Source organism: Bos taurus, chromosome 4, assembly GCF_002263795.3.
Source record: "Bos taurus isolate L1 Dominette 01449 registration number 42190680 breed Hereford chromosome 4, ARS-UCD2.0, whole genome shotgun sequence".
Lineage (NCBI taxonomy): Eukaryota > Metazoa > Chordata > Mammalia > Artiodactyla > Bovidae > Bos > Bos taurus.
The window spans coordinates 74,459,754-74,474,239 of NC_037331.1; the positions used below are offsets into that span (position 1 = coordinate 74,459,754).

The window sequence follows — 14,486 nt, forward strand, 5'->3', positions numbered from 1 at the left end:
GGGAACTTTAATATAATATACATAAAGATGCCTGTGTTTTATATACAAAAATATAAAAAAATCACAGGCAGTTGTTTATATTTGGCTTATAGCTCAATTTTATAGAGAAAGAAAATAATAGAAATAAGATAAAACACTATGGCTCCTTGAATCAGCCCGAGACATGACAGCATGTTCCCAAAACAAATCCTAAATTAAATTTATGCTTATTAATTTAGTTTTTGTTTATATAGTAGAAATAAAAGAAATACAAATTATAAATAAGTATTTACTGAATATTTATGTTCCTAACATTATATTCCATATTGAAAGATGACAGAAACTAGTAAAGTACTAGTATCATTTAAAATTTTTAGCATAGACACTAACACTTTTATGTCTAAATAAAGTTTCATAGTCTTCATCTGTAGATACTTTGGGAGGAATTATTGTGGCCTACAGTGGGTGAAGAAGGATATTAGAATAAACATGGGGAGTTAGATAAGATGACCTTAAGGAACAGGCAGGTTGGAAACTAATGGGAAACTTTAATTCTATGAATCTCTATCATCAGTAGAAATTTACAGTGAGAAGCCAACCCGGAAGAGGATATGATAGTTATTAACAGATTAAAATGTGTAGATTTGGTTTGGTTGATAACATTTAAAAACTCTCTGTTGCCCTTATTACTTTTAAATATGCATTTGTATAATAAATACATAGCCCTTTCTTACTGTGTCAGTCGGCTGTTTGTTGAATGCCTGCCCACAGAGCATGTTATTGCCTCATTTGAGGGCAATATGAACTCTTAGCTAAAAAATGAACTCCTTTCACTGATTACTTACAATAAGTACTGCTGTTCTGTCCTTTATTAATTGCTGGAAACATGAGTTGAAACTAAATTGTAATACAAAGTTTTGAAAAAAGGATATTCATTTTAACTAATAATTTCCAGTTTCTACTTGTGCTGTTTATAAAAGTGAATTATATTACTTTTTCTCCTAAATAATAGATATTTTTCCACTTAAAAGCAGGATTCTGGAAACACGAAGGAAAAAGTTGGTACTCCACCCTGAGATTGTAAAACAGGAAACCATGAAAGATGATCTGAACTTACAGGAACTAAAATGATAGTGAAACAGACAAGAAATCTTAGCATTTCCCATAAACTTGGCTTGGGTAATTTTGTTGGAAAAGTTTAGTTGTTCCTATTGCCTAATTGTTTCAAAACATAGTTTTCAACCACAAAGGAGGGTCCTCCAAAATTAAGAGAATAATCTCAAGCCTGTCTTTTTTTTTTTCTCCAGTGTTAGTTTTTGCAGATAGATTCTCCTAAAGCTAGGCTGTCTCCTTCATGCTCCCTCCTCCTGTCCACTTGCTTACCCACTCACTGACTACCCTCAGAGATAAACATTATGCAGGACCTAATGCAAAACACAGATCTTCAAGGGACATCTAATTATCTCTTTCCCTCAGAGAATCCAAGCAGATCTTTTTCCATCCTGAAGCTGATACTCCTGACTGCAGTTGTTCTGCAGGTGCCCAGAAGGCATGGATCATTTTCAGAATCCCACTGATCATTTTCAGATTCTCTTAGGGATCATACTTGGAGGACTTCGCCAGAGCAAATGCAATCCAGTTTGAAGTATAGGCTAAAGCCAATTCAGAAGTTGTTTAGATATGACTGAAAAGGAATCTTCCCTATCCTCCATCCCTGCCACAATAACTTGAACATAAAATTATTACCAGCAGGACAAAGACTGCCTAGAAACACTATCTTCCAGTCTGTCACTAAACTGAGGGGGCAGAGCTCAGCTGGAACTTTTCTAAGCAAAGGATACATTATTAGAGGCAATAGATTACTGACTCTCTATCTAGGGAGGAAAACTCTCAGCCCTTTTCTCAGGCTAACTCATTTAATTCTCACAGCAATCTTTAAAGTAGTAACTATTTCTATACCAATTTATGGATGAGAAAACTGAGACACAAGTTTATACAAGCAGTAGGATGGCAGAAAGTGAAGAGGAACTAAAAAGCCTCTTGATGAAAGAGGAGAGTGAAAATTTTGTTTAAAGCTCAACATTCAGAAAACGAAGATCATGGCATCTGGTCCCGTCACTTCATGGCAAATAAATGGGGAAACAGTGGAAACAGTGTCAGACTTTATTTTTTGGGGCTCCAAAATCACTGCAGATGGTGACTACAGCCATGAAATTAAGAGACGCTTACTCCTTGGAAGGAAAGTTATGGCCAACCTAGATAGCATATTAAAAAGCAGAGACATTACTTTGCCAACAAAGGTCCGTCTAGTCAAGGCTATGGTTTTTCCAGTGGCCGTGTATGGATGTGAGAGTTGGACTGTGAAGAAAGCTGAGCGCCAAAGAATTGATGCTTTTGAACTGTGGTGTTGAAGACTCTTGAGAGTCCCTTGGACTGCAAGGAGATCCAACCAGTCCATCCTAAAGGAGATCAATCCTGGGTGTTCTTTGGAAGGACTGATGCTAAAGCTAGAACTCCAGTACTTTGGCCACCTCATGGGAAGAGTTGACTCACTGGAAAAGACTCTGATGCTGAGAGGGATTGGGGGCAGGAGGATAAGGGGACAACAGAGGATGAGATGGCTGGATGGCATCACCAACTCGATGGACATGAGTTTGGGTGAACTCCGGGAGTTGATGATGGACAGGGAGGCCTGTCATGCTGTGATTCATGGGGTCGCAAAGAGTTGGACACGACTGAGACACTGAACTGAACTGAACTGAACTGAAGTGGTCAAGCAGGATTTAATCTTAGGCAATCTTGTTCTAGCTGCTAAATACCATTCTTTTCTTCTTGGGAAGGAAAGGCTGAGTTGATTGTTGGCCAAGTGGTACAAGGATAGATAGGGTGTTTTGTGTGTGTGTGTGTGTGTATGTATGTATGTATTTAAAATTACATGATCCAGTTTGAATCTCTGATGATGATATTTTAATAATCATGTTACTAACACTTTATCCTTAAAACTGTAAATAAACATATGTCATTGTTATTAAATAGCATTCATTCATCTTTCTGACAGGTGACTTAATGAAAATACAAAATTCTGAATTGAGGATTCAAATTTGTAAGTGTATTATTGACTTTTATCATGCAGAACCACCAAAAAAGCATATTACAGGTAAAGTTTTCAATACTGTTTCAGTAATAACTTGTGTCTTTATAAAACAGAACATTCTCATTTCTCTTTGAACTTGTAAAGACAGAGTGGGGATCATAAATGCAACACATCAAAAACAGTCTTTTTTGGCAGTCTCAAGCTCGTCAGTCATTTTAAACAAAAAAATTATGTTTTTCTCAACTTTAGATATTCTGATGTTAAATATTTATAACAGAATTTTTAAGGTTAAACCCAAACTAGTTTAATTATAATTATTACTATTAATGTAATTTAATACTGTTGATAATATTATTATTTTCTAACATTTATAATGTTAGATCCCCAAAGCTAATACCATTCTCCACCACTTCTGGAAAAAGAATTCTGCACGTTACAGCTAAGGAATCTTAATATATAATGATAAAATGAGTCACACTGAAATGGGTAGTATCAAGACAGGGGGCACTTGCAATATGGAGGATATAATGTTACTTTAGGATATATTTCCTACCTTCATAGTTTCCATAATTTATAATCAGTTTAGGAAAGGAGAGAAGATATAAAATACATTTTAAAGTTCTCTTTTCCTTAAGATAGGTGAAAATAAGACTCTGGTAGGAAAAAAAGATTACTTAGAATAGGGGAAAATGGGAAGACATCTGAAGTGAAGAAATGAGTAGAGAGATTATTAACTCTCAGATTCGAGATATCAATGAGATAAACAGGAGGAAGTGTTTGATAGATAGTAGACACTGCATACTAATGGAAATACAGGTTTGGAATTCACCCAAATAGAGATGAAAATTGAAACCATCTGGATGCTTGAGTTTTTCCCAGGAGATAAAACACATACATGGGAAAGAACCAAGAATAACAGCATGGAGAGGGCCCATACTGAGATTCAGGGGGAAATAAACGATCCAAAGAAATTGGCAGTGACAGAAGGTTCAAAGTGGAGGATGAAAAGCAAAAGATCGTCATGTCTTGTATGCCAGTGAATAAAATATTTGATGAAGGAAGTAGTAGTCCTAATGTCAAATACTGTAGAGGCTTCTGTAATTGAAGAGTCAAAGTACCAATTGATGTGATATCTGGAAAACTCTAGTACATCTTTGGTGGAACTATTGCCATAAATAGAACAGATACAAGACCAAAGAATGAAAGGATTGTGAGAATAGAGGCAGTGAATGCAGACTTATATATTAAGATCAGATGGAGAAGAAAAAGAAGGAAGATGGAGAACAACTCAACTGGTAGCAAAATCAAAGAAGATATTTGGTTTCATTCATAATTTTTTGGATAGGGGAAAACTTCTTTTTCCCCTATAGGCAGAGAAACAAGAAGCTAGTATGTGGAAAATGAGAGGAAGAAATTCCCAAAGCATGAGAGGATGGAATTAAGAGTACAAGCATAAGGTTAACCTAGGCAATATATACACTGTCTTTTTAAGATAGAAAAAAAAGGAAACAAATGATGTATAAGATAAGACAGAGGAGTTAAGGTACAGAAAAGTGAGGCTGATCTTAATTTAACCAGGCTCTGAATATTGGAAACCTTAGGCAGTGCTCTCAGTAGCTGTCACACAGTTGGTTTCAGGTGATGGCATGGCTGGATATCTGGGACCACAGCTGAGAAGTCATCAGTAGGGCAATTGTATGAGACATATCCCTGGGGACAGGAATCAGGTTCATGAGCCTTAATATTACAATATCCTTCTATATAAATGTAAACTAAATATATAAAGATACAGTAAGCATGAAGTACAGGCATGCAACCAGGCTATTATGCAAATAAAACCATGATTTGGGAAAATATTTTATAGAATGAGAAAAGGCTTACAATAAAATGTTTAGCGGCTACAATTGAATATAAAATTCTACACACAGTGTATTGTTAAAATTATATGATACATTAAAAATATCAGTACTGTAAGAAATATACCAGAATGTTAAGGTTGTTATCTCTGAATGATGAAATTATGCAACTTTTGGTTTCCTCTTTATACTTTTTATATACCTAAAGTGAGTAGCTAGGGCATACCATAGAGAACCCATCATAGCAAAGGACGGGGTCATGTCCGGGGCTAAAGATCAAATGCATAAAGATGAAATAACAGACGTCTCAGAACCATGGCAAAGAATCTAGTTGGTCTCAAAAGTCAAGAAATCAGGGAGGTAGATACTATATCACTACGAGAGAAAATAACTGCATCTCAAGTAAGCAGGTACCCTCTGCTGTGTATTTAATCTCTCTTGAGTTGAGAGATTGTTGGGCAACCACCTGTGCAGCTGTGTCAAAGGAGAGGTGGTAGTGTTGCTCATGGGGGCTGTTATCACCAAGAATCATACTTCCTTAAAATACCATTACATTTCACTAGCATTTATCATAATAGCATTATATTTTCATTGCCAAATTACATCACCAAATTGCATAATTGTGGTTCCTTGAAAGCACTAAAGTCGTGAATTGACTTGAATATGAATACATTTAGTATTTGTAATTGTGCCATTTTCATTTATGGAAAAGTATATCTAGAGACAAGAAATAATGTTCATTTTAGCATTTAAGATATGTCTCTAAAACTGTGGTCCTATTTCAAATTCTACACTAGGAATCAGCAAACTATGGATCCTGAGCCAAAACCAGCCTTCTGTAAATAAACTTTTATTGGAACACAGCCATGCCCACTTATTTTTATACAGTTTATACCTGCTTTCGTGCTATGGTAGCAGTGTTGAATATTTGAAAGAGAAACCTTATAGGCTACAAAACCTAAGATACTTATTACCTGGCCTATTATAGAGTAAATTTGCCTGCCCCATGCTATCCCATTTTAAAATGCCATATCAGTTCAGTTCCGTTGCTCAGTTGTGTCCGACCCTTTGCTATATACTTTTAAAAAATTTTTGTTGTTGTTGTTGCTGTTCAGTGATAAATTACTCATTTGTTTGTTTAATGTAGATGATTTCTATGTGAAATAATTGCACATATTATTCACTAATCGTTGTTAGGTTACCAGCAGGCTAGTTCCTCATATAAGATTAAAATGGCTGAAGTTGGAGAACTGGCAAAAACAATGATCCAGTCATTGGAGTTGCTTGAAAATCAGCTTGTTGAGAAACTTTGGGTACTTAAAGCTCTGCAACATCTCTCAACTTCTGGTTTGTATATTATGTACATAACTGAACACTTCATTCTCAACTATTTTTGTTTTTATCTAATAATGTCGAGTCTATAAAACAATTTTAGAATTTATTTTCAGAAGTTAATTGTACTTTAATGGTGAAAGCACAAGCAGCCAGTGGAATCTGTGCTCACCTCAATGACCCAGATCCCTCTGGACAACTTTTATTTCGTTCATCTGAAATACTTTGGAACTTACTGGAAAAATCTTCAAAAGAAGAAATCATACAACAGCTTAGTAACTTGAAATGTTTGCTGTAAGTATATGGAGTTAGATAGGAATGTTTTTAGCCTTAAAATGATAGCTGGTGACATAACTAAACTCTTTGTTTAAATTTGTGTTCAATTAGGTTTTTGATTCATGTGATAGCTATGTTTCAGGACTTTTTTTTGTACCATGGTATAAATGTATTTGCATAATAACAAGTCTTTTCTTTCTATGTGGAAGACATTTAAAGTAGCTTGTTAACAAAAGTAAATTGTGTCCTTGAGTATATATAAAGTAAAATTAGATATTTAAAAGGACTCTCTCATTTGTTCATTCAGTAAACCTATTTTTGAGTATTTACTCTCTTCCAGATATTGCAGTAAGCATTAGCAATAAAATGAGTGAGACTTATTCATTGATTTATCAAATAATTACTGTCTGCTCTGTACCAAGTTCAGTACTAGGCTGTGGAAGTACAACTGGAAACAGTATAGAGGTGGTCTCTATACTGCCATGGCTTTCATGGCACTTGTATTACGTTAAGAGAGACAGACAAGTAAATAGACAACTAAAAGAGAGCATACTAAACATTATGAAAGAGAATTGTTGCAAGGTCCTTCATGTTCTCCAGAAGAGGGTAGATCAGTACATTTTTGTTTGCAAGTGACTGAACCCCTAACTCAACTGATTTAAACCAAATAGGAAATTTATGAGTTCATGTAACTACGGAGTCAAGGATAAAACTGATTTCATGTGCAGCTGTATTCAAAGCTCAGCAAATATCAGGACTTGAGCCAGCTTCATCTCTCTTCACTGTTTTCCACTGTGTTGGCTTAAGTCTCAAGATCCATATGGTTAGACCCAAGAAGTCTAGAATCACATCATCACAACCCCAAACCAAGCAGAAGAGAAGACTTCCTATTCCAAAAGCTCAAAGAAAAATTTTCTGAGTTCCTGCTAACCTGGTGCTGACCATATGACCATTCCAGAGTGAATTACTAGTGACAGAAAGAAGGAATGCTCTAACTAGCTTCCTTTTAGTTAAAGGCAGCATCACAAGAAACAGAAGTGGGGTAAGAGTGACTGCCTAAATAAAAATAAGGATACTGTTATCATAAGAAGAGCAAGCAGGTCCTAGAAGATAAAGTGACAAATGCCCATTGTACAGGGAACCTAACCCGTATTTGGAGAGTTAATGAACACTTCATAACAAACCCTAATCTGGTATCTGAATGCTAAATGTGAGTTAGCAACACAAGAGTTTTGCATGTAGAGAGCATCCTAGACAGAGGAAGAGAAGGGAAAGCAGAATTTAGCAAAATTGAAAAATTTAAAGAAATTCAATATAGTAAGAGAGAAAATACAGGGTAGAATGGTGAAAGATGAAGCTAACGATGTTAGCAGAGATCATAGCATGGAAGGCCTGATAAGCCATGGTAAAGAGGTAGGACTTTATCCTGAGGACAAAGGAAAAAGCCTTTAAGTAATTTTAGAAAGAAGAATGATGTAACTGAATCTTTATTTTAGAAAAGTCACTTTGACCACCATGTATAGACTCGATTGAGAGATTCTTATTTGCTCCCTCAGTGAATTACAGGTAGATTTGGAAAGAGAAAAGATTAGAAATATTTTGAAATGAATAAAAAAGGGAGATTTTGGTGGGAAATACTTGAGTATTTCCATAGAAATATGGCTTTAAAGATATGATTTTATTTTTTAGGGCTTTGAAGGAAGTATTTAAAAATCTGTTTATAAGAGGCGTTAGTCATTATGATCGTCAGCTTAGAAACGACATATTAGTGATCACAACAATTATATCTCAAAATCCTGGGGCACCAATGATTGTAAGTATAAATCAAATTGCATTTTAATTTTAATTGTGGAAGCGGTGGGTGTAGGGGGCAGGAAGGAGTCCTAAACGGTGTTGTAACATTTATGTGAAAGTGAAAGTCATTCAGTCATGTCTGACTCTTTGAGTGACCCCATGGACTGTCCATGAAATTCTCTAGGCCAGAATACTGGAGTGGGTGGCCTTTCCCTTCTCCAGGGGATCTTCCCAATATTTATGTACTTTGTTGTAAATACCAGGTTACATCATTATGGTCACCAGTATACTTGCAGTCTGCCAATTCTTCTTTGCATCCCTTTGGACAGCTGAGATCTTCCTCATGTACTCAATATTTACTATTCATGATGTTTTTCATCTCTTCCTAATGATATGAGTTTCTAACTGTTATCATTCCTTTCACCCAAAGAACTTCCTTCACCATTCCTTGTGATGCAGATCTGCGGACTGCTAGCAACAAATTTTCTTAGTTTCTTGTATCTTGGAATAGTTTTAATTAACTTTAATTCTTGACATCTGTGTTCACAAAATATGGAATTCTAGATGCAATTTTTCTTCTGTTTTAGCACTTTAAAGATATCATTCCACTGTCTTCTGACCTCCATTGTTTTCTATGAGAAGCAGTCATTATTTCAAATTGCTGTTCTATGTAAAATGTATCACTTTGTCCTCTGACTGTTTTCAACATTTTCACTCTATTTTTGGTTTTCAGCAGTTTTACTATAATGTGCCAAGATATTATTTTTTCTCTGTATTTGCCCTGATTGAGATTCATAGGTCTTCCTGAATATGTTATTGTTGTTCAGTGTCTGACTCTGCGACCCCATGGACTGCAGCACGCCAGGCTTCCCTGTCCTTCACCATCTCCTGGAGTTTGCCCAAACTCATGTCCATTCAGTTGGTGATGCCCTCCAACCATCTTATCCTCTGTCATCCCCTGCTCCTCCTGCCTTCAATCTTTCCCAGCATCAGTCTTTTCCAATGAGATGGCTCCTGGCATCAGGTGGCCAAAGTATTGGAGCTTCAGCTTCAGCATCAATCCTTCCAATGAATATTCAGTGTTGATTTCCTTTAAATTTACTTATTAACTTTGATTTAAATTTCCTGAATATGTAAATTTAAGGAAAAACCAGTGATTCAGTGGCTCAGATGCTAAAGAATCTGCCTGCCATGCAGAAGACCCAGGTTCAATCTCTGGGTTGGGAAGATCCCCTGGAGAAGAGAATGGCTACCCATTCTAGTATTCTTGCCTGGAGAATTCCATGAACAGAGGAGCCTGGAGGATTACAGTCCATGGGTCTCAAAGAGTCGACCCGACTGAGCAGGTAACACTTTCACTTTCACTTGGAGAGTTTGAGACCACAATTCTTTAAATATTTTTCCAACCCCATTCTCTCTCTCCTGTCCTTCTGAAACTGATTATACTTAATTTCTTTGATATTATCCCACAGGTTGTCTGTGATTGCCTCTGTCTTCTAGTTCTTCAAACCACTAAGATTACAGGTTTACCCTGAATTTTAGCATCTCTTTAAGGTGCAGGGCCTGGCCTCAGTCTAAAAGTCATTTTTTTCATTCATTACCTACATAGCTTCCTAGTCAAGGCTGCAATATGTAGGTAGACCTATGTTTCTGTGGAAGCCTTTGGTCAGTCAATAAATCTTTATTAGCATCCTTGCAAACACTTGGGTGAATTCCATGAATGTGAATCAACAGGTATAACATCTTCACATTTTCAAGAAAACAGGTAGATCTTAAAGTAGTAGGAATATATAGTTGCAAGCTCAAAAGCCCAAAGTTTGTCTTATAAATTCTTCCTAATGTACAAAGTCCACCTAGAATATCTCTGTCAGGAACGAGTTCCCTCATGCTGAAATGTTTGCAGTTCTCGTCATTCTTCAGGGCTTTTTGGGTTAAATAGGAATTGTTTGTTTTCTCTTGACCAAGCCTTTCATATATGAGAGTGGTTGATGTCAGGATGGGAAACCTGGGGGTGTTAAGAAGAAAAGCTGTTGAAAATAACTATTTTCTTTCCTTGTTTAGTCAATTGAAGCTGTGGATAATGAATTACATAAGTAACTTATAGTAAAACATTTTTAGGTTCCTAACAAATTTTAAACAGCATCTTATAAAATATTCATAGAATAATGTAAAATATTTCTTAGGACCTACAAAATTAAGTTTAATATTAAATAAATTACAGGCTTATCTGGCTATATGCTTTTATTTTCTTGCTTTCATCCCTTCCTATTATTAGTGCTTTATGAATTCAAATCAATGACAAAGGAGAATGTGACAATTATACTTAAATATTAGGTAAATATGGGAATCTGTAACCTAATTTCCATATAACTAATTCATCCGTTTCTTTTGTGTATTTTTATTAGGAGTCTGGCTTTACCAGGGATTTGATATTATTTGCGACATTTAATGAAGGTAAAAACCATAAAATTTTCAAGTTATAATTATCTTAATATGTCTTATACATCATTTCAGCTTTTATTTTCCTTTTCCTTTTTTTCTCCCTCACAGTTAAAAGTCAAAATCCTTTGGTAAAAGGTCTTAAGCTTTCTAATTCCTATGAAGATTTTGAGTTGAAGAAATTGCTGTTTAATATAATTGTGATCTTATGTAAAGATTTATCTACTATACAGGTAAAAAGTAATCAAAACAAAAACTTAAATTGTCTCACTTTGTAGTATAATTTTTTAAAAGTCACAGCTGCAAATCTTTCATCAGCCCATATGTTTACCATACTACTCCTACTACTAAGTCGCTTCAGTCATGTCCGACTCCGTGCGACCCCATAGACGGCAGCCTACCAGGCTCCCCGCCCTTGGGATTCTCCAGGCAAGAATACTGGAGTGGGTTGCCATTTCCTTCTCCAATGCATGAAAGTGAAAAGTGAAAGTGAAGTCGCTCAGTCAGGTCCGACTGTTATCGACCCCATGGACTGCAGCCTACCAGGCTCCTCCATCCATGGGATTTTCCAGGCAAGAGTACTGGAGTGGGGTGCCATTGCCTAAGTAACAAACTCTTACTCACTGGAATTTCACCTTTTCAAAATTTTTCATATCTATTAATGAATAGTGATTTTACCTAAATTAAAATCAAACAAGTCAAGGAAAAGCAGGAGAACATGGGAGATTTATTTATATATTTAGAGCTGCTAAAAAGAGAACATAATATGAAAGGCAATCCATATAGGCCCACCCAGCCTAATAGTCTCTCTGACCATAGTAATAAGGGATGATTTAATGCTAGAAGAATTGCTCATCTCTGTGATGCCCCTTTCAAGCCCTATGGCCCTGCTCTTTCTCCACACAAATCTAACTTCTTTGTACACACACACACACACATATATAAACACTCGGCCTTCCCTGGTGGCTAACACAGTAAAGAATCCACCTGCAATGCGGGAGACCTGGGTTCAATCCTTGGGTCAGGAAGATTCCCTGGAGAAGAGAATGGCTACCCACTCTAGTATTATGGACTGGAGAATTCCATGTACAGAGGAGCCTGGCGGGCCGCAGTCCATGGGGTCACAAAGAGTTGGATATATGAGTGACTGACTCATATATATATTACCCATGAATTATCTTAATACTTTATATCCTAAATAAAGCATGATGTAATTTGAAGAACACTGGAAATGAATTTCAGTCTGTATTATCATCTACTTGCTATATGACCTTGGCAAAGTCACCTGAACTTTCTGAGGCTCAATTCCTCCGTCTCTTGTGAGACTGAGATAAAGGCTTTGTAAAAGGTAATAGAGAAAAATAACTACTTATTAACAATTCCATCTGTTTAGTTAATAATACTACATTAGTTGAAATTTCATTTTAGTCTTAAAACTCAAGTTCCAGGGAGGCATTCAGTCTATTAACATTATTAGTAATAATATAAAAGTGGTATAGTATGGTGATTAAGGCTTTAGTCAGGTAGACTCCAGTTTCTTTGCTTTCTAGTTAATGTGATCTTGAATAAGTATTTTAGCTTATCTCAATTCCAGTTATCTCAATTTCAAAATGGAAAAAATACCTATCTCATGAAATTATTATGAGGATTAAAAGAGCTAAGAAAAATTTTTGGTAATACCACTTTGAGGAATATACCAAAAAATGCTCAGGAAAAAGCCTGTCTTTGTAATTATAACTTTATTATTCATATCAAAAACATGTACTCTGTAGAACCTAAATGTATTTTCTGAAATGTCATGTAGAAAATCAATAGAATGTGTTTTATTATTGCAATGGAGTATCATATAACTATTAAAATGACAGATACAGAGTCAAATGGCACAAAGGTTATGGTAAGTTACTTAAAGCACAGAGGTAAGCAGTGGAATCAATCAGTTTTTTTTCTGTCATATGTTTGTGTTTGTGGCTCAGTAGTGGTAGTGATAATGAATATGTGTACTATTACTTACAGTTCACAGAGTATTTAAAAAAAAATTATTCACTTAATATAACAATGCTAGAACTAATAGTTATTTTTGCTTTCTCAGTTCTAAATCTTGTGCTCTTTCCATGTGGAATAATATAAATTTCAGAAAAATCCATAGATACCGTTGTGAAAATGTCTTTGTAGAATAATGCCAGATGAAAAGAAAATTGAATAGAATATAGCACATGGTGTGTTACTATCTTGTGAACCATAAATATGTATCAGTCAGAATCAACTATAATATTAACTTGATTGTCATATTATCATAGCATTGTACTTTTTATTTTTATTGAAATCATGGATTCAATACAAACTAGAGTACTTGTATAAGTTCTGTTGCCTATGCTTAAAAATTAGCTGTAGTCTTGATCATAACTTCAGACAAAATTGATTTCTTAAAGTGTACAATTTCTTAAAGTATACAACTCAAATATACAATTGAGTTTCTAAAAGGTTTCTTTTTTAGAAAACCAAGGAAGGCAGAAATAACCACCAGCTTATTTGCCCCAAATTTTTGACTCTTGTGGTTTTATCATAAGCAGGAGCTATGTTATAGCAGTTCTACAGTTACAGAAACTGCATATATAAGTAATATAGATTTTTTAATTACTACTTATTATATATTATTGTCAGCCATAGAGTGCATAGCCCAGAAAGGGGGATCATAGTGAACTGTTGTTATTATTGAGTTTGGGTTTTGGTTTTTTAGTTTTTGGTACTTAACATAGCTTGGAATCTTTAGGAAGGAAATATTTTGAAATCATCATCAATAACACATCAAATTGGAAATCTTTTATTAAATTTCCTTAAATTGTTTTAATTATGTTTCTAACATAGTACTTTTGCGTTTCTCGTAGCTATTAATTGATGGCAAAGTTATTTTGGCTTTGTTTACCTATGTTAAAAGGCCTGAGAAACACAAAATACTTGAATGGTCTGCAGCACAGTATGAAGAACTACAGCTGCACGCAATTGCCACTTTGTCATCAGTGGCTCCTTTTTTAATAGACGAGTACTTGTTCTATAAGGGAAATGATCAAGTCCTTGAATTTCTAGCATGGTGTGATAACGAAGGTAAGTGGGCTTTCAGATTCCTGTCAAAATTCCAATTTACATATTTCAACTGAATAAAAGTGAAAATGAAGTCGCTCAGTCATGTCCAGCTCTTTGCGACACTATAGACTGTAGCCCGCCAGGCTCCTCTGTCCATGGAATTTTCCAGGCAAGAATACTGGAATGGGTTGCCATTTCCTTCTCCAGAGAATTTTCCCAACCCGGGGATAGAACTTGGGTCTCCCGCATTGCGGGCAGACTCTTTACCATCTGAGCCACCAGGGAATCCTTCAACTGAATGGTGGTATACAAAAAGAAATACAATTAAAAGGAGAACTAAAAATGTTGCTCTGACCTTCAGTGATTTTAATATATTTAAATTCTGTTTTAAAAAAAAGTCTGAGATTTCATTTAGAGTCAGACGTTAGTAAATGTTAGCTATACCTGATGCATACCTTTCGGTAAAGGAAATCATTCATTTAAACTGATTTAAATTTTTTGTATTATTAGATCTATCCAATAATTATACTAAGTCCTATAATATTGAAATTAGTCATTCAACAAATATTTATTGAATGCCTCGGTTCAGTTCAGTTCAGTCGCTCAGTCGTGTCCGACTCTTTGCGACCCCATGA

At 35.4% G+C, this 14,486-nt stretch overlaps 1 protein-coding gene across 4 annotated transcripts in view; it reads left to right on the top strand.

Annotated features, from left to right (window-relative positions):
* Positions 1 to 14,486, top strand: part of CFAP69 (cilia and flagella associated protein 69) — a 67,169-nt gene that overhangs the window by 16,770 nt on the left and 35,913 nt on the right. For all 4 annotated transcript variants that reach the window (XR_009494252.1, XM_003585986.6, XM_010804355.4 and 1 more), the window contains 7 exons: positions 3,038 to 3,136; positions 6,127 to 6,276; positions 6,378 to 6,555; positions 8,227 to 8,350; positions 10,737 to 10,785; positions 10,882 to 11,003; positions 13,656 to 13,872. Coding sequence is in view for 3 of the 4 variants with exons in the window: in XM_003585986.6 (XP_003586034.2) it covers positions 3,038 to 3,136; positions 6,127 to 6,276; positions 6,378 to 6,555; positions 8,227 to 8,350; positions 10,737 to 10,785; positions 10,882 to 11,003; positions 13,656 to 13,872 (939 nt within the window). In the remaining variant the exon portion in view is untranslated. The remainder of the gene's footprint in view (positions 1 to 3,037; positions 3,137 to 6,126; positions 6,277 to 6,377; positions 6,556 to 8,226; positions 8,351 to 10,736; positions 10,786 to 10,881; positions 11,004 to 13,655; positions 13,873 to 14,486) is intronic.